Here is a 21329-nt window from a genome sequence, read left to right as displayed (position 1 = left end):
GGGGGGTGCTGCGAGTTTAACTATAAATTATAAACTCGCAATGCGGGGGCAGCGAGTTTAAAGAGAATCTGACAGAACTTTTAAACTCGCAAGGGGGACGACGATGTTTGAATACATCAAATTACTTTCAGAAATTACCCATGTTTTTATCCCTATATGTTTTAATATAGTACATGTTTGATATATTGGATCTTTCTTAACAAAGATTATTGAAAAAAAAAACAAGATGTGGTTACGGGTTCTCCAAAAACTTTTATGCGAAATTTTTACAAAAATAAAAACAAAAACATCTTTTATTTCCTCTTTTATTATTTATAAGCACACAACAATCCATAATATGTTTTAAATAAGTTCACCACCATAACATATCACTACACTACACCCACTGTCGGAGTTAGACATTTTTTTCCTATGCGGGATTTTTTGGTGCTCGATTTTTTCCGACGCCAAATTTTCGGACACGAAGGGGTCGGGTCAGGTCGGTTAAATAGATTAAATGCAATATCACTATCATAACAAAAGCACGTCGTCAATAATTAATAAATACAAAGTCATATTATATAAAAAAGATATTATATATTATAATTGTTCTCTACACGCTTACATGTTTTGTAAACAACTCATAACATCTTCAATCACGACTTAAAAAAAACTCCTTTTCAATCACAACTTTTATTTAAATTTTATTTAGCTATTATGTTTAAAAATGTTAATTGGTTATTATTGGTCCATTTAAAAATGTTAACTGGTTATTATGTTTAAAAACGTTAACTGGTTACTATTGGTCCATTTAAAAACATTAACTGGTTATTATGTTTGAAAATGTTAACTGGTTATATATAAAATAAAAAAAGACGACCGAACCCGGTGGGCACTACGTGGCTCCACCACTGACTATGCTTTTTTTAACCGGATCTATATTTAATTAAACACCAACATGAGGCATGATTTGATATAAAAAACATATGAAGGGAATAAAAAACATATGATTTGTGAAAGGGTTGTAAGATTCCTACTATAAACATATGCATAAAATAAAAACACGGGTAATTTCAAAAGATGATTTGATATATGCAAACCTTGCTGCCCCCCTTGCGAGTTTAAAAGTTTTGCCAAATTTTCTTTAAACTCGCCTCCCCTATTGCGAGTTTATAATTTGTGGTTAAACTCGCAGCCCCCCCCCCCCCCCCCCTTTGCGAGTTATCTAGTTTTACAAAAAATAAAATAAACCACTTACATATACAAATAGTCCTCCTAAACCACATAGAATTACAAAATATTCCAGAAATCTGCCAATAATATTTAGTTTCAGAGGTACCATGATGATTATGAAAACTATGTGATTAGATGACTTTCACTAGTTAGATCCTTGAACTAAACAGATTTTATCTCACCGCACTGTCGTGTCTTCTGACGAGTGTTTACGGGCGCTGGCCTTAAATAAAAGTTTTTCCCGAATCAAAAGATCTCAATGCGATGAATTTAGCCAGTAGTATATTTAAAACATTCGTTGGCCGTTAAAAAATATAACAAAAACAAATTAAATTAAATTAATCCACCCATCCCCATGTTCCCATAAAATACACACCCTTTCCTAACCTTATTTATATCCCCACCGTCACCCACCTATTCTCCTCCCTATCCACTCCATTCACAGCCGCATAATCTTTCCAAAATGGAAGGTATCACAACTCGAGTGTACCGAGGAGTTAAAGGCTACTGGCGTCGACGGCGTTACGAGCGCCTCGGCGGCAACGTTTCTGGGCTAAACCGGCAAAGACGCTCCTGGCGGATCCGAATAACATCGAAGCTCAAACTTAAGGTGATCAAGAAGAAGTTGAAGCTGAGATATTGCTATCCAAAGAAGCTACTAACCGGACTTCGTGACGGCTATGTGAACATGATGATGCGAATGGCTAACTCGCCGGTGGTGGCTGTAACCGGTGGTTACGGTGATGGCTTCGCGAAGTTCGGGATGAGACCGGTGAAAGAATACGATGAGAAGTGGATACTAGAGATTTACAAAACTTTGGCCATGAGACAAGCAGCAGCAGAAGCAGCTCAGTTGACTCCGGTAAATCAGCCGGAAACCTGATCAACTTTCTTTTGAACGGCGACTTTCTAGTATGTTAGGCCAACTCACAACCTAAATTTGGAGAGTCCTGTTTCCCAACTTTGATCAGACTATGTTGTTTTAGCCGGAACAACTCTAACTTTAGAGTTTGGCTTGAACATTTCTGAAACGCTGACTTTAAAGTTTGGCTTGAACATTTCTGAAAAACCTGATGAACTTTTGGTGTTTAACATTCAGTTTATTGCGGAGAATTGGTTGTTGATTGCGGAGAAGTGTAATATTGGTATAGACTCACGGAGGGTCCCAAGCTTGCACGGTGGTACCTGACGCCCTCAAACGGAAGAGAGCAGAACAGGATGGTAGCCCTTATAGCATACAAGAAATATTAATATTATTATTTATTGTTATTAAGTAATAAGTGTTATGAAAGCAGTAGTATGAACTTTTGGTGTTTAACATGAGTTTAAGAAATATTAATATTATTATTTATTGTTATTAAGTAATAAGTGTTATGAAAGCAGTAGTATTATTATATTTATTTAAATTTTGTGAAGATTTTAAGATTATTGATCTTCGTTACAACGCACATGGAAACCAACCTCAAGCCACCTTTCATGGCTTATTTTAGAAGACAAAGAGAAGATTTGATTTTGCATATCTTTTTTTATCTTGTTAAACATGAGAACCGTCAGCAAAGGATGTGCTAAGATCAAGTAAATGACATTTCAAAGATTATGGACAAAATATGACCTTCCTAAGAAGAAATCATGCCCTTATTTCATATAATTTATTCAACATATTTAATCAAGAAATAAATAATGATACAACTATTATAAATTATGCATAAACAAATTAATTCACAAAATTGTTGTGAGATCTGTCATGAATTTATTGTCACACGTTATAGTGTTACACATTCATTCAGCAAGTTGCACATTAAAATCCTTGGTACTATAAATTATTTACGAACAAATATATTATTATTATTATTATTATTATTATTATTATTATTATTATTATTATTATGCTTGTTAATAGTAAAATAAATTATTATTATTATTATTAAGGAAGTTTTATTTTTGTTAATAGTGAAAAATTAGTTGGATGCAACGTGTCTTTTTTTAATGTTGACATTGAAACTTAGAAACTATATATTTTTTTGGTTATTATTTTAGCTAACGGGTCTGTTATATTAGGATACAGTAAATTCGGTATTGGTACCGATTTCGGTATTGGTATTGAACCGGTATCGAAATCGGTATCGATTTGGTACCCAATACTAAATCGGTACCAAAGTTTTGAGTTTCGGAATCAGTACGGTATCGGTATTTTCCAAAATTTTTACCTTTAATACCAGTACCGGATACCGAACCGAATATTTTGGTACTTGTATCAGAACCAAGAATTTATGATTTTCGAGATCGGGATTTTAGGGATCGGGGTTTTTGGTAACGGTACCGGTACGGTATATACCAAGCTCATCCCTATGCTATATTTAGTAAATAATAGTTTTAATTTTTACATTTAGAAGTAGAAAATGTAGTTCTTTATACTATTTAAGGTAACTGAAATGCTATATTTCGTAATAGCAGTTTTATTTATTTATTTTTTTACAATTAAAGTATTAAACGTAGAAACACATATATATATACTAATAAACAAAAATAATGAGGATGATGTGTCTTAGCTGCATTCAATCATAACTTTAATTTCCTTCTATTTTCTAATCTCTACTCTTCTTAATCCATACTATCTATAGGTCATGATATAATTAGTATGACCCATTAGTTGTAACCCATATTAAAAAAAGAGAAAGAGAAAGATATTTAATGTAACTTAAATCACACTAACTTTTAACTCATTATATCTAATTTTACTATTAGATATAGAAAGTTTAACCATTAATTTTTAAAAAAATATATAAACTATTAAATATCTATAATAAGTTTAAAATCAAACAGTGAATTATTTAATCAGTTAAATAATGATTAACGAAATATTACATATAATAATTATTAACTATGTTTATAATAGATATTTAATTATGTGTGTACTTCAAATTTCGTTGAATAAATACAATATTTATAATCTTATACGCGTATCATATAAAGCATTTAATATGTTTAGGTAATCACCAATATTTGATTTTATGTCATCTTAAAATATTATTTTAATCTTAGAAAAATATAGAATTTAAATATGTAACATTTGAAGTGTGTGATAATATTAAAATTAATCTATAAATCCAAAAGAAATCCTGAAATTACGAATGAATAAAAAACCTAAATGTCAGTCATTTAACAAATTACGTATAATACATGGGTTGAAAAGCTACTGTTTTATAATTCAAGGTAATTGATCTCCTCTACTTAGCAAATAAAGCTTAAATGATAACAATTTTTAATACGCAAGGTTTTCTACTCCTTTTCATTGCATGTTAATTACTCAAATGACAAAAATGCAACAATTTTAAAAATTTTCCTAACAATGGAACAAATTTATATTTTATAGTTTTTGACGTAGTTTGAAAAGGTGTAATTGATTTTTAAAACTCAATAAATTAAATATTTCCTAAACGAAACCAATATTTTCAAACCCGGTCCGGACATCGATCCAGACGCCTTACCGAGTCAAAGGTCGTACCGACCGGGGAGGACAGACCGGTGTTTGACCTGGATGACATCATAAATAATTTAAATATATATTTACATATATATATATATATATATATAATTCATATACATATAAAATAATAATAACAAAAAATAATAATAATAACAAACTTTAATGTTTATTTATGTTTTATACATTGCTTTTTAAATATTTATGATTTATGTTTGATCAACAGAGACATCAATTATGCTTGGTTAGTTGGCTCATAGGGTAATTATTAAAGCTTCTATCTCAGAAATGACACAAGTTCAAATCCCGGCATACATATTTCATTTTGGATTTAATAAAAATGGGTTTTACCGGTTTACCCGCCGGGTCAAGCGTTCCAGGCCTACCGCTACCCGCAAAACCCGGCCGGGTTTTTAGAAACGTCTCAAATACACTGACCCCGCCCGGTGTATGTGAATCAATTCTTTTAAACAATCTTGAACCAAGTAGAAAGATATTTACAAGGCCTGGCTCAAGGGGAGGGCGAGGAGGGCAACCGACCCGAGCCCACTCTCACGGGAGGCCCATAATTGTTAAAAAAATAAACTTATATTGTATATATAGTTTTGTTTTAACACAAAAGCAAACGAAATGACTCTTTGGTTGAATGTAAAGTTTCCTATATATACTATGGAAACAAAGGTCATGGGTTTAATTCCCGCTATAAGTATTCTTTTTTTAATAGAAAAAAATTTTCATTTGTTTCATATAAGTAATTTTAGTAGCATGGTTATTATTATTTGTTTGTTTTGGTTTTTTGAAAGGCAATCTAATTGGTAAAACTATCAAATTATCTATTAAATAATTGAGAAGTCGATATAGAGAGCCATTTTTTTACTCGTCCCAGGCCCCGGAATTTTAAAGGGTTCTCAGAAACGGCCATTTACCCAATAAAGATATTTAATTTTATTAGTTGTCCCGGAAATCAACCATGCAAAATTCAATTGAAATACAATTAATATATCCTCTCGTAATATCATGAATTAACCAATAATGATAGGTAAATCGGTCCTGAAAATGAGTTGGGTTATGTTTGATGGTGCGTGTATCATGCATGTACGTAAAACCAGCATTTACATGTGAAATATTTTTATAGCCAGGCATGAAAATTGTTAGGAAGTTGGCATGCAAAAAATATTATAATAAACGTACTATCAACATTGTTTTATGATGATGATGACAATGATGTGAAGGGTTTACGATGATGATAACATTAGTTTTTTTATAAGGAAATCTATTTTCACTTTCTAAAACTCTAACATGAACCTTTGAGTGTTAAAAGAGGCTTTGTATCTGCAATTGGTTCACCGATCTCCAACCATTACCTTATATATGGCATAGACGTACAAAACTGTTTATTTTTTTTTTCAAACCGAACCGGTTTGGTCAAACTATGATCCAAATCGGTTCGGTTTAGAAACCAGTTTAGGAGCAAGAAAGGTCGAGCTGGTCCAGCTCGATTCAGTTTAGAACCGGTTTAAGTTGGTTTTTCTCTAACAGGTCCGGTTTTAAAACCGGTTTGGTAGTTAAGAAGGGAACCAGTCCCAAAACCGGTGAGTTTGGTCGGTTTGGGACCCGATTTGAGTCAAACCGGTTCGGGTTGGTTTGCAGTGAAGCGGTCACAAATTGGGTTTTTTGTGCATCTAATATATGGTATACCAACTCGCGATTATGTATTTCTATGTATATTAGGATTTTATCAATTGAGGGTCGTATTAAATATTTATTATATCATAGGATAGTTCACATAGTTAAAGTAGAGTAAAAGAGTGACAAAAAAATTAAGACCAATGTTGAACTGGTCTCCTCTATATACCAACACCATGTGGATATTTACATTTTAGTTTAACCTATAATTTTTGAAAAGAAAATGACAAATCGAATTGCTTGAACTAGAAGAGATGATTCGGTTTACTTTGCACAGCTTTTCCCTCTCAAAATGCAATTGTTTTAGAAGACCATTTTAACGAATACATATGAACCAGTGAAAGAACTGCAAACATGTTCCTCTATAAAAGTTTTAATAGTTACTTTAAAGACATTCACTGATTCACCCAAACACAAGTTTCCTGAAACATTGGAAAACATCGATTGTTTGCATTAGTGATATGAACTATCCAACAAAAAAATCTGATTCTTTTAGAACTATCATTGTTTAATCTTGTGGGCTTTCAATTATAATAATAAAAACCAAGCAGTCGAACTTATAATAAAAGAAACATGATCTTCCAAAATGCCACAACACTTTCCTATCCGATTTGCAACAAACGTTGGGTATACGAAACCCAACGTCTACATGTCTCACAACCCACGTACCCTCTTATAACGCGTATCTAATAATAATAATAATAATAATAATAATAATAATAATATTGTTATTTACTAGCATGATGTGAAGGGTGCATATCGTAGACATAGTTAATGATAAAGGATAACATTATATACTGATTTTACATTTATTGTTGCCTACAGGTACACATTGTTGCCTACAGTCACAATCCCCAACACACGTTACCTAAATACCAATACGACTATCTTATATGTATAAAAGGAATTTATAGTTTGAATCGACGCCACGTAGTTAGAAGAAACCCAAATTTTAAACAAAACCTATAAAAGGTGGGTTGTGATGGTGCAGTTGCAGTGATTAAGTATCTCGTCTATGTGGAGGTTAAAATTTGTAATGTGTACGTATAAATGATTTATACGAGTATTAAGAGTAGGCTAGTTTGTCGTTTAAAAAGAAAAAGCGTCTTCATCAGTCTGCACGTTCAAATCGTGGAAATTGTGTGAGCCCTTTATTTTTTAAGTATTTAGTTATTTAAAGATAATAAAATAATTCATAAACATCATACATATAAATAGTTGCATGTTTCAAAAATGTATAATAAAGGGCTAAACATCTAGTTCCGGTATCTTAAACATCATCTGGCTGGTTAAACCCGACTCAACCCTATAAGTTTCAATTCGAGTGAACTGATTGAATTGTTTTGATTTGAATTGCCACTTTTTTCAATCAAAAACTTGTGTGATTACATGAATAATGTCCTTTAATACCCCTTCAATCATTATCACTTGATCAAGACACGCATATATGAGCTTTAATATTATAAAACGTTCAAGCCCTTATAACGCGCTATAAGAGAGGGCGGGGCACTAATATGGGTAGGGTGTATGGCTTCCAAACCACATGACAACACCACAGCCTCCCCATGTGGATAGGGTGCATGGCTTCACTTCATGACAAAGGTTTGCCACATAAAATTGATTCATTTTTGGCATTTATTGTACTTGGAGAACTAAAAAACAAACAAAAGTTTCTAGGGTATTTGTGTGTATATGTTGCCAGTGATTTTGTGGTTTGTGAGTACATGAGGGTAGAAATAAGGTGCCAGTGTAGGACTGGACGATGTATAGGTAGTGCCCATGAACGCGTCTTCCCTCTTAATACCACTTGGGAATGCATGATGTAGCAGCTTTATCCACTTATATAGTGCCTCTATAATGCTTTATTACACATAATTTAAAATTGATATAACAAAGAAAGGGAAAAAATAGACCAATCAACTTCTTACATGAAAGGGAAAAAACCAAAGGGTTTACGAGCTGAGGCTGGAGTATGATCTTTAGGGTTTGATTAAAGTTTACAGCAGATGGTTATGTCTTGTTTATATAGGAAAACATAAAACGAACTAATTATAGGCTTTTTGGCCCGTTTAAGTAAGTAAATCATACTTTTATGAATAAATCACTGAATATAATCAAAAGATTTGATCTTGGATGATAAGAAACGAGATTATACTTATGTTTCAGTTATAGGATTGTTTCTTGACACTTAATTCTCTCTAATATGCCTAAAATAAACGATTTAATACCTTAAACGAGCTAGAAAACGAACTAGAGCATAAACGATCTGTGCAGGGAGTTCAAGGCAGCACGCGACGGGGGTGGGGGGTCTTCCCGCGCGGCACTCCGGGGATGAGGAAGAAAATTTTCATTTTTTATAAGTTTAGTCCCTATACTTTGTTAATTGAACATTACTTGAACTAGTTTTGGTATAATTTGGTTTTGAACATTGATTGAAGTACAAGGGCCTAAAGTGAACATTAGGAAACTTATTTACTTGAAAACATTGGATTTTGATTAATATTAAAGATCTAAAAATATTTCATGTCGGGTTAAACTTAAACGAATGCGGTATCGAAAAACCCGAAATGTTACACGTTTGATGCTGACATATCTTTGACTAAGTGTTGGGATGCCTAACTCATCTTTAACCATGTGTTGGGAAATCTAACGCGTCTTTGACGACATGTTAGCGTCTTTAACCATGTGTTAGGAAATCCAACGCATCTTTGACGATGTGTTATGCTAACATGTCGTCAAAGACGCGTTAGACTTCCTAATACATGGTCAAAGATGAGTTAGAGAGGGTCATTTTTGTAAATATTACATTTAGGGGACAAAGTTAGAATCTCATTTTGTAGATGGGCTGTTTTGGGGGTTTTCCCTAAATATATGGGGTACAACATCTGAAACTCTGAAAGGTTTCAGTCTCTTAAATGTGTATGTTTGTAGATCAGATGGATTTCAAGCAATTAAAATTTAAAAAACGGTTATGAAAATATACCCGACAAGAAACAATAATATTATAGGTGGCTAATGGCACTCGAATTCACATATTAGACTAAGTGCTGTGGAGCATGGTTAGTTAACCAAAAGCGTCGTCACGTAACTAACTAGCCCATCAAGCTTGTAGTTGAGTGGGTCAGTTAACAAGATAATAATCATGGTGATGATGATGGTGGTTTGACCAACAAAAAAAATGAAAAATTGTAATGATAGTGACGTGGGGCGTGAGTACAATGACGATGGAGGGGGATGAGCTGATTTGTATGTAATGGTGTTTGACGTCCCAACCATGGTGACATAGAGGTGAGTGGCACCTATAACATATGTTTTCATAAAGTGGATCGACCAGAGTAAATCCGAAGCAAACGAGCGATCTAAAATGATTTCAAGAAACCGTAACCCGTATTAAAAATTTGCAGTCAAAGTCATGACCAAATTCGTATTTACAAATTAATTAAAGTAATTAACAACCAAATCATCAATTACTTGATGGTCTTTGGTAACCGCTCGTTTTCTTTATTGTAAGCTAAATGAGCCGGATGGCCAAATTTTAATGTTGATATCGGTAAGGCATGTTTACTTTAATTTAAATCCTTTAATAAATTTCCAAATACCAACCAAATCCTGTTTTCTTACAACACGCCACAACAAAATACTTTGTTTCCGAAGTTACAATTTGGCTTATGAGGGGGTATAACATCTGAAAGTTTTAGTCTCCTAAAATCTTAAATAGATGAGATGGATACAAGCATTTAAGACAAAAAATAAAAATGAATTTGAAAAGTAACATACACATGCCTTAGGCTAAGACCACAAAAATATGATCCTCTTATTCGTCATTGATTATATTTTGTTTGGTGGATGGCAATGATTTAGGTTTGGGACGGGTTTAGATAAACCGAACCCATTCTTGATCATAAAAGTTTGTCTCATATTAGAACCAATGTTTAATCGGAAAATCGTGTAGTACGTGTAGTTGTGACTTGTGAATTGTGATAGCCCATCAGCCAAAGACTACAACGTTGTCTTTATTATGTGGCTGTTCAAACCCAAAGACAGTAGCATTGTCTTTATCATCAGAGTAATCAAAAATTGAAATGTAACAACAAAAGTGAAGCTTCTTGTCTTTTTCTAACAAGAAAACATAATATTCAACTTTAAGTGACTACTTCAGCCCTCTAGTTATTAAATATATATATAAACTTGTCCGTCAAACTTGTGAACAACATCACCTAGCATCAACAACATATATATTGGCCACCTATACAAGACATTACACAACTACGCAAGCTAATATTAATACATACACATATTAGTACATACAAGAAAAGAAGAAAGCTAGCACAATGAAGAACGTTGTTCTACAAACATCCTTTTGTGTGACGTTGGTCATTCTCATAATTTCAAATTCTTTACAAACTAACGCCCATACTTGTGAGCCAAGCGGACACATAAGGGGCAAGCTACCCCCTCCAGGACAGTGCATGGAAAATAGTGATTCGCTTTGTTGCATTCCGCACAAGCTTTACTCCACATACACATGTTCTCCTCCCGTTTCAGCTAATACCAACGCCACTCTTACCATAACTAGTTTCGAGAAGGGCGGCGATGGTGGTGCGCCTTCTAAGTGTGATAAGCGGTATCATTCTGATGGCATCCCAGTGGTGGCATTATCAACTGGATGGTACAAGAATGGAGAGAGGTGTCGTAACTTCATTATGATCCACGCTAATGGGAGAAGTGTAAAAGCAAAGGTTGTAGATGAATGTGATTCTTCAATGGGTTGTGACAAAGATCATGAGTATTTGCCTCCTTGTCAAAACAATATAGTTGTTGCTTCCAAAGCAGTTTGGGAAGGCTTGGGAGTTCCTAAGACGAGTTGGGGAGAATTGCACATAACATGGAATGACGCTTAATAGCCTTCATATTTCTTTTTTGTCATATTGTGGACTTGAAGTACATGTTATGTATGTTCCCCTTTAAGATGTATACTTTTGTGTCGGTTTATTATGTGCGATGTAAATACTCCTTACTATAAGTTTCTTTAAGCTATTAATCTCTTAGGCTAACAACACGAGAATATTAATCTATTAGTCATCATTGATCATCTTTTGTTAGGTGGATGGCAATGCATCAGATTTGATAGGAGTTTAGTTAATTCCAATTCCATACCTTAAACTAAAAAAATATTCTATACGCGTGGCCTAAAACTCGTTGAGTCTCTATCGGGTAATAATCGTCAAGTATCAAGCGTACCCAGAGGCACCTAGAGGCGCATGTGCCCACCGTACTAGAGGTGCACAAATTGGGTATTTTCAACCGGGTCCGGATATAGCCAACAAAAGTCAAGAACCCGGTAGGGTAGAAACCGGTTCCAAATATGGTAGGCTTTTTGACCGGGTTTTTATCGTGTTTTGGCCGGTTCAATTCCAGGTTTTGACCAGGTATTGGTGGAACCGTGTCCGGCAGGTCTAGGTCGGGACCATGTCTGTGCATGATTTTTATGAGGAACTGAAACCCGGTTCGTACCCACGTGTCAGTTAGGCCAGGGTCAGGTGCACCGAGTCAGATCCGGAACCGGCTTTTTTCCCCACCTCTACACCATACAACCCAAAGTTGTAGCATTATATACAGCCCAAGTGTCCAAATTGTAACATTATATGTAGCTCAAAACCCCACTAATATTCATCAAAAGCCCACTAATCCACTATGATTCAAAATGTCATCAGTTTTGTTTTGTTTGTTCCTTTCTTTTTCGTTTTAATTTATTTTCTTTTCGTTCTCAATTATTCGTTATCATCTCCACAATTAGCATTCCCTTAAGTTACTTGCGGATTTTGATGTCCAAAAGGTTATTACGTTTTTATTAAGATTTAGACGTACAATTGTATTAGTAGGTTGCACTGAGCCTGAATCTATTCAAAAAGGGTAAACATTATGGGCTTCCCAAACCTTTTTGTGAAGAACGGAACTAAAAACTGTTGTGGCATGCTACAAAATGACACTCATTTTATAATATTCTTTCAAGAAAAATAAGGATTGAAATTTGTGAAAATGTGTATGTGCATGAAACTCTAGTACCATTCTGTTGAACCTTAATCTTCCACAAGTGTATAATGGTGTTAGCGCTTATCCTAAGGCCTAGAATATAACCATTAAGGCTCGTGACAACCACCGAAAGATATATCAATGATTACGCAAATTAATCATAAAGATCAAAAAATCAATTAGCAAAATCAAAAAAGATTTCATGTTTCGTTCCACTTGTACACTGATGTTTAAATTATAATTCAAGATGATTCCTTGTATAAGAACGTTTAACCCATAAGAATTCCTTGTATACAAATATTTAAAACATTAAACACATCCATTATATAAATGCCAATGAGAAGTTTAATTTGGTCGTCTCACATTTCCTTACTATTTGTAACTTTTAATATATTTTAATGGTTGGTTTTTTTTCATCTGACTCATATGAAATATTTACGACGATCATCTCATCAAAGTGCGATTTGGCACCGCCTCCTTCAACAACCACCATCACCGCCCATCTTTGTCTTCATTTAACCATCCACCAACTCACACCCGCCACCACCTTCATCACGGGAATATAGGCTTATGTAGTATAGCTCTAAAGATCAACCAAATTACTCTTTAAAAAATTACTTAACCATATTCAAATAATGTTTTGACTTTCTCGATGGTTCTGCATTCCCTGTTGAAGGTTGTCGGTGTTGTTGGAAAACAAATAATTAGGATTCGATTATATTCTGACTACTCCCACCTTTATTTGATTTTGACTCTCTGACTTTTGCTGATTCAGCCTCAAACATACGTAGAAGGATATATTCATCGGATCAGACCAGTGAAGAATCTGTTCACCAAATGCTTCTGTAACTTTTCTTTGTAATTTTCTCTATTATCTTTTCTAAGAATGAAATTTATTTGTTATTCAAATAGAAATTCTAATCGTTGAAATTTGAAAAATATTATCTAAAATATTAATATTATATTTAGTGTGTTAGAATAAAACACAAGCAATTTTTAACATGAAAAACGTATAAATGATTAGAGTGATTATATTAATGTTAGAGTAATATGTTAAAGTTTTTATACTAAAGTAATTATTGTTGTACTACTTCGTTTTGTTGTAACGTATTAATAATTACTCTAATATTACCATAATTACTAGATTATTTGTTTTTTTCTCAGTTCTCATCCATATATAACTATATCTACTATCTAGCATCAAAATACATAATGGAAGAACTCGTTTCATAACCAAATTCAAAATATAAAACTATATGATACGCGCATTATTTTTATAAATAACATTTGACAGGTAAATCATATATATCGTAAGCTAGAGAGGCTATCCCATACATAACATTTGATAGATATAAATCGTGTACTGAATGAAAGTGCTCGGATAAGTAACTACATAATTGCTAAATTAGTATACACAAATGTTTATATGCTTATAGATTCTTAGTTGTCTACTTAAAAGTTTTTTAAGTTATGTGTCGAAAGTATTCACAGCTGTTATACGTTCGTTTTATTCAATTAAAATAATAATTCTTTTTTACATAGCTTTAAATGTTCAATATCTATTTTTGAGGAAGTGAAAAAATTAAAAGTTTTGAAAGTAAAACAATTTATGGTTCAATAATTCCTAAAGATGTAAATAGGAAGATTGCAAAAGCATAAAGTGGCAGTGAATATTATTTGGGCCTAAATTTTATTCGCTTTAGGGCCTCCTTTGCAACAAATGGGCTAGGAAAAAGATGGAAAAGAAAGGGGATTTCTTCTTTTTATGTTGTTTAGTATAGCAGAAAGCAAGGAAAGTAACTTAAGAAAACTTTGTTCCAAAAGAGAACCTTTGTCAAACTAGGTTCATTGCATTAGAAAAATGTAATTCTCTTTTAACATTTTTTTGTTACATGTAATATATTATAAATCTTTAAAACGATTTTTTTTTTTTTTTGAAATGACCAACAAAAAGGTTTTTATTAACATCAAATTATAGCAAGATGCTAGTTATCCCAAATTCACCGATAAAATCAAACAGTAAGCAAGAACCCCATTTCACCCTTACAAAGTATTAACACATCTTTCCCACGTTAAGTTCTACCTTTGAGCAATTTTTTACCCGCAAAGGGTTCAACGTTTTAATTTCCCCAATCACACTTCTGAAACACACCGGCTTCCTTTTGAACGCATCGAATTTTTGTAATAATGATTACGAGTATGTAGCAAGACCATATTTTGACTGTTGTGGAGTGCCGCCTCTGCCGTCTCACCTATGTCAATACCGTCAAACCATTTCACTTATTAAAGAAGAGTGCGCCAAAGGGTATTTTGCCACTTTGAACGTGACTAGGTTAACGAGTAAGGGACTAAGGGTGTGGGGCCAGAATCAGTGTAAACCAATCACATTTTATATGGTGTGACGTTTCTCATTTTTTATTTAAACAATATACATAGTCTAAACAAACGTGATATAAAAGACCAGGTACATTTAATTGTATGTGTCTTTTTTTTTTTTGTAAAGTTGCGTTCCGATTATACATTTTTTTTCAAATATGTTTTATTAGTTTTAAACCCAACTCTGTTGTAACTTTGTAAACAATTAATATCATCATCAATAGGTGATTTTAGGGGTGTTTATAAGAAGAGAGCACGTGATATGTATAAGAGAGGGTATGATGTATAGGAGAGATGGTAAGATTAGATTTTTGCTGAAGAGTTTACTAAAAATGAGTTTGTGAGGTGAGTGAGAGGAGAAAGAAGAGAGAAGATATTTTTTTGAGAAATACCAAATAGTATTTAAAAACTCTCTTGGTGATGTTTAAAAAAACATTGTCTATTGGTGATGTTCTAATGCTCTCTTGATTTACATAGCATTTCTGTTTTTGTCATAGTTGACTTCTTGCAAAAAAGCACCGAAGCATCGTCTTACTTTGTTGGATGTCACAATTAACGCATGTAAGCTTGAATGTGAAGCTTCTACAACTTGACCCTTTGTAACTTTATCTTCATGCGTCAACCTCTTCTCCAATATTTGTTTTGTTTTTTTTTTTTCAGAATAAAAAATAAATACTAGAGAGAATTACATAATGTGATCCCACGTCATTGCCAAACATATTACTGATTTTTTTTCAAAAAAACATGTAGAAGGATATTAGATTCTCAAAACACATATGAATATAATTTTTTTCATGTAAACATCGAACATATACATCCTTAAAGTCTGCTTTCTAAAATTTACCTTATGCGCATTTTGTGAAACTCGTATCGCACCTGAAACCACTAGGCCAATGAACAATCAACATGCATGAACATCTATATGTAAACAATGAGTAAATAATAGCATTTTTTGTCCCAACTTCTTTGAATACTTTTCCAGTTTATTTTTGTTTAGTTAGCTCTTCATGCTCTTTGTTACCATCATTTACTTTTCACATTTATCTTATTAACGCCTAATAAATTACTTGTTTTCCATTTCATTGTCCTAATTTCTAAATACTTAATATTAATACGGCCATTATTTAGTATTTAATATTCAATTTAATTTTATGCATCCAATCCTGTAATAAACAGGTGTGTTTTCTGTTAAAGGAGCTTATTGCGAAACTTATCAAAGAAAAAGAAAAAAAATGTTTATTTCGCTATTTTGAAAAGAAATTTGGTGAACATGCTATTTTTAGAACATTCCCACCCATAAACCAATTCAAACATCCATTTCATCGCCGCATCATTTCTAAAAAACTTTTCACAAAAAAGCTCCACTTTTTTTCCACACATAAACCAATCTAAACCTCATTAAAATATAATAAATATATATATGATTTGTGAGTAGTGGTTGTGATGAGGCCACTACAAACCCACCTCCCAAACGTTTGAGAATGCAAACCAAACCTAACACAAACGTTTATCTCATTCCATAAACCAATCTAAACCCCATAAATATCACAAAAAACCAATAGGTGGAGATGCTCTTATAGTATGTACAAGTCAAATTACCCTTGGTTTCTTACCATACCCTATTTTTGTTAATAACATATAACATTCACATTGAACATGCCCAACAAAAAGTGTACACCGAGCCTAAAAGAGGATGTCAATTTTGACCTAAAGCAGCAAGCATTGTCAGCTAGATTGCAACGAAAATGATCTTAAATTGATAGTACAGTACACATGAGTTGTCAAGAGATCGCCATTAACAGTATTGCAGCTTGTTCTTCTTCCCGTAGCTTGTTCCACCCGGCTTACCTCTCTCATACGACGATCTCTTCCTCTTATACTGCTGATCAATCACCGTTAATCTCACCTTCAACGAATCACCGCTTCGTTTCGCATTTTTTGATGATTTTCTTCTGGTTTTATCGATTCCACTCATCTGCACTCTTTTCTTCTTCTTGTATTTGATACCACACGCATTGCAAAGCGACTGAAAACATAATGACAAACGATTACAACATATAATGGTAAGACGGTAAATAAATGACCGATATACCTTGGGACCAGCAGGACCGCCTCTCCAAAGAGGAGTACTCGTGGCTTTACAATAGCTACAGCATTTGGTGTGGTTTGACGGTGCTAACGGACTAGTGCTGCTGTCCGTTATTTCCTCGATTGATCTCTGCAAAAACGGTTAAATTTGAGCTTGTTAAAGTTGAAAGAAATTGAATGAAAAATGTTGAACAAGGTTACCTTATGTTTCAGATCCATGAAGATGAATGCGCAGCGAATGAGTGTGTGATAATGGCGGTTATAGAGATGATCACACACACATACTTGCTCACTGTGAGAGATACCAGGGGCTGTTGGTTTGTTTGTATTATTATATGTGCAGCCTTTGAGTTGTTACTTTGACCAGGCAGACGATGTATTAATAGAATATTATTATTTGGAGAAGCTGGAGGGGTTGCGTGGGTGGCGATGTCAGCCGGACACAAAACCCTAGCTTTGTTGGTTAATTACTACGCTACCCCTCGTGCCTCACTTGCTCTCCACGTTTATGGAATTTGAAATGTACATTTATTTTATGATGTTTTTTGTATAGTTAATATTTTTGTAATCAAATCTGTGTTTTTACTTTTTACACGTATTTTATTTTTACCACCAACACATGCGTGACCGGACTTAGACTCTTGATAAAATGCTAGATACTAGGGCAAAGACCCAAAGTCATCTCGGGAATTGTTGAACATGCACAAACGCAATGTTTTAAAAACCGGTACATACCGGTCGGTTGAACCAGTTATAGCAGATTTTCGTAAGACAACAGACATTTAGATCCCGGTATTTTTGGGCGGTTTGCTAGAACATCATACCGCCACTTTTTTTAAAATACCGGTTTTAAATCCAAGAGATTTTTGATACTTTTTGCGGCTCATATTTTCTAAAAATGACTTTTAACATAGCTGATAGATTTGAAACGGGTAAATACGGTAATCGACAATTCGCTAATCAATCAATTTTGTATCATGCAAATCCAATATTGATTTAGTTACATCTTTGTAATTGACTAATTTCGTATACAAAGTACAAAATTTATATCTGGCTCGATCATTATTTATGTGCGATATTTGGTTCAAGTGTGATGTTTATTAATGTACTAGGTTATTGACCCGTGCACGACACGGGTGGAAATATAGAAATCGTCAAGTAAACATATATACAATTTCAAATGATAAATTATTTTTTAATATATTTTTTGAAATAACATGATTTTTAATTGCAATTTATATTCATACGCAAACAAAGTACTTAAATATATAAACTTACAAAAAATGACTTTATATAGTAAAATGCCTACGAAGAAAATTTAAAATTTTAAAACATAAACTTCATAAACTTTAAAAACTAATATTAATATAAAACAAACAAACAAACTTCACTATCATTATTCTAGAAAGCAAGCAAATCAGAATATAAGCATCCAGGAAAGATTCCCGATAAGCATCCAAGAATGATTCGTGCTTCTTTTATTCATGGACCGGGAACACAATTGACGACATAAACATTCATATACCAATCTAACAAACATAGTGACTACCTGACTACGAAAACTGGTTTTACATTTCATGTGAAAAGTCCTGCACCCTCATAAACTGAAGGACATTCAAAACTCATTTAAGAACCATAACCAAATCTAAACCTTTTTAAAATGACATGTTTTGACCGAAATCAGAACGTTACGCTTTTAGAACGACCCATTTAAACACGAACCAAATCGATATCTTTTGAATTAACCCGGTATATATGACCATAAACAAATCAATGCGATTTTAAAAAGAATGAAATCGATATCTTTTTATATTGACTTGTTGACCCGAACTAAACTGATACCTTTTTAAAATGACCCGTTTTGATCCAAGCCAAAGCAAATCAAACACATTTCTAGAATGTCTCATTTTCATAAAAGAAAATAATAACACACTTGCAGATTAAGAAGAAAATGATTTGTAACACATACAACATTCTTAACTTTTGAAATCATTTCTACCACATGCGAATTCATTATTAGTGATTGTGAAGAATCAAAAAAGTATAAAGCGACAATAACTTCAAAATACTTGAAAGTTGAAACTCATGTGAACCTTTCACTTAATTTGTGAACCTTCCATATTATTTTATTTTTCAATAGATGCTAAAACCAAACACCGAACAAACTAAATAAAAATTGAAACGAAACTAAATTGAAAAAAAAAACTAAAACCGAAAACGTAAATAAAACCAAATACCAATAAAATTAAAACAAAACCGAAATGAAACTGGAAAACTAAAACCGATAAATCTGAAACCGAACTAAAAACAAAAATTGTAAATACCAAAACAAAAAATGAATAAAGTTAAACCCGTCTAAAACGAAACTGAAACGAAAAGCATTTATAAAAACTAAAACCGAACAAAAACCAAAAACCGAAATGAAACCAAAATAAGAATAACTACCATGAAACTTTGAAAAGAAAAACCTAATAGTTTTTAATTTATATTGAATTATATATTTAATATGATTAAGTTGAATGTAATTTATTAATTTTGAATTATTTTATTAGTAAGAAATTATGAGAACAAATGTTATTTATGGAAATAGTTATTATTTTAACAGTATAGTAGGTTTTTGGGTTATTTTTTAGTTGAAATTGTATCTATATGGAATTTCAAGGTAAATTATTCAACCCGGTTGAACCTCTCGGTACATTCGGTTCCACCAGTAATACCATTTTTGAACTAAATTCGGTATGAGTAAAATATCGGTTTTTAAAACATTGCACAAACGAGTCGTTAGTCTTGTCACAACGATAGACGGGAGATTCTTTTATGATCGGACTCTAACATGAGTTTAAGTATTTGTTCTTTTCTCTATTAAAAGGCAATAATATATGTAGAAATAGACTGATAGATGGTGGTGTGGAGCTTCACGTGAAGATAAAAATTTATAAAAGATATAAGTTGACTATGTGACTTAGAGCATTCTCAATAGGATGTCTTTTAGGTGTTTCTAAAGGAGAGTTAGTGTGAGGTGGAGGAAAGAGAATGTGATGTGGAAGTAAAAGATGAGAGTTTAGTTCATTCACAAAAACACCTGAAAAATATATTTATGAGGGTGAATACTGATTAGGATAGAGAAGGGATGAGAGATAATTGTTGTTTTTAAAGAGCTATGTCTTAGAAAAGTGAAATAAAGAGCTGTGGCACTACTAAAAACGTCATTAAAAGCATTTTTATTGTAGATGCTCTTAGGCTGAGGGGTGTGGAGCGTGAGAAAGGACGCAAGAGGACAGCCGCTCGCGCCGGGATGAGAGATAATTGTTGTTTTTAAAGAGCTATGTCTTAGAAAAGTGAAATAAAGAGCTGTGGCACTACTAAAAACGTCATTAAAAGCATTTTTATTGTAGATGCTCTTAGGCTGAGGGGTGTGGAGCGTGAGAAAGGACGCAAGAGGACAGCCGCTCGCGCCCCGGGGCGCGAGCACCACACCACCGAGGCGCGAGAGGGGCGCGAGCGCGGAAAAAGAGGCAGGCGCCAGGGGGGGTAGCGGCTGGGGGTAGCGTGAAGGGTTCTTGGGTTGCGTAAATAGAGCCGTTGGCTCATATAATGTGTATTAAAAAAAAAATAATAATTTACGTTGCCGGAGATGGAACATCGTGAAGACGACACCGTTTGAAGACGACACCGGTAAAAAAAGAGACCCACTAAGGTAGAACATCGTGATGTATATACGTTGCCGGAGATGGAATCCCGTTGACGGAAACCAATCTACCACCACCACCGGAACAACAGCCCAGACACCATCTCCATCGCCGTTGCTAAAGGGGGCTGCAAATATCGTTCAAGGAGGTGATGACCAGGTTTTTTAACATAATGGGTGGAGAGAGGGTCAATCACAACCAAGTAATCTGTAGTACAATCTTTACTTCATAATGTACAAGTGCAACTGCATTACAAAGTTGCCTTTTGTATATATATATTACTTCATAATCTGTAGTACAATCTTTACTTCATAAAATTTTTACCGTTGGCTCAAAAAAATGTGTGTTTTTTTAAATAATTTCTTGTTTTTTTAATACATTTATAAAAAAATTAAAAAAAAACCGCTCGCGCCCCCTCTCGCGCCCCTCCACACCATGTCCCGGGGGCGCGAGCACCACAACCAACACCCATCTTATCAAGTTTCTCTCTCTGCCACACGTCACAATATTATTGGCTGACGCCCCCCACTCGCGCCCCCTCTCGCGCCCCCCACACCCCTCAGCCTTATGTTTTAATTAGTTCTTATCTTCTTATGATTCTTATCGTTGTTAATTTCTTATATATGGTTGTGATTTGTATATTTACTGATAAGGTCGTGACAGGTGGTAGGGATGATCTTGTCCAATCCAATAAATAACCTTCATTTTCAAACTTGGAAGTGTACACGTATGATGTATCTAACACATCTTTGATCTGACTT

At 33.7% G+C, this 21329-nt stretch overlaps 2 protein-coding genes and 1 long non-coding RNA gene across 3 annotated transcripts; 2 read left to right on the top strand and 1 right to left on the bottom strand.

The window, feature by feature from the left end:
• Positions 1 to 1675: 1675 nt before the first annotated feature.
• On the top strand, positions 1676 to 2095 carry LOC143549118 (uncharacterized). The gene has a single exon (XM_077040107.1). The coding sequence runs from the start codon at positions 1676 to 1678 to the stop codon at positions 2093 to 2095; it is 420 nt and encodes a 139-aa protein (XP_076896222.1).
• Positions 2096 to 10713: 8618 nt separating this feature from the next.
• On the top strand, positions 10714 to 11340 carry LOC143549107 (putative ripening-related protein 1). The gene has a single exon (XM_077040099.1). The coding sequence runs from the start codon at positions 10714 to 10716 to the stop codon at positions 11281 to 11283; it is 570 nt and encodes a 189-aa protein (XP_076896214.1). The 3' UTR covers positions 11284 to 11340.
• Positions 11341 to 16673: 5333 nt separating this feature from the next.
• On the bottom strand, positions 16674 to 17000 carry LOC143549106 (uncharacterized). Its single transcript, XR_013138081.1, has 2 exons — positions 16884 to 17000; positions 16674 to 16817 (listed from the first exon to the last, which is right to left on the bottom strand). It is a non-coding gene; the product is annotated as an uncharacterized LOC143549106 (long non-coding RNA).
• Positions 17001 to 21329: the final 4329 nt, after the last annotated feature.

The sequence above is a fragment of the Bidens hawaiensis genome, unplaced genomic scaffold (assembly GCF_021521415.1).
Source record: "Bidens hawaiensis isolate Kalapana, Puna unplaced genomic scaffold, B.hawaiensis_p1.1 tig00015443_1, whole genome shotgun sequence".
NCBI lineage: Eukaryota > Viridiplantae > Streptophyta > Magnoliopsida > Asterales > Asteraceae > Bidens > Bidens hawaiensis.
Note: the sequence above shows the minus strand (reverse complement) of the source record. Positions and strands in the feature narration are given on the sequence as shown.

What these genes read in the sequence shown, in the direction of transcription:
- LOC143549118 (XM_077040107.1), top strand. Translation starts at nt 1,676, where the DNA reads ATGGAAGGTATCACAACTCGAGTGTACCGAGGAGTTAAAGGCTACTGG.
- LOC143549107 (XM_077040099.1), top strand. Translation starts at nt 10,714, where the DNA reads ATGAAGAACGTTGTTCTACAAACATCCTTTTGTGTGACGTTGGTCATT.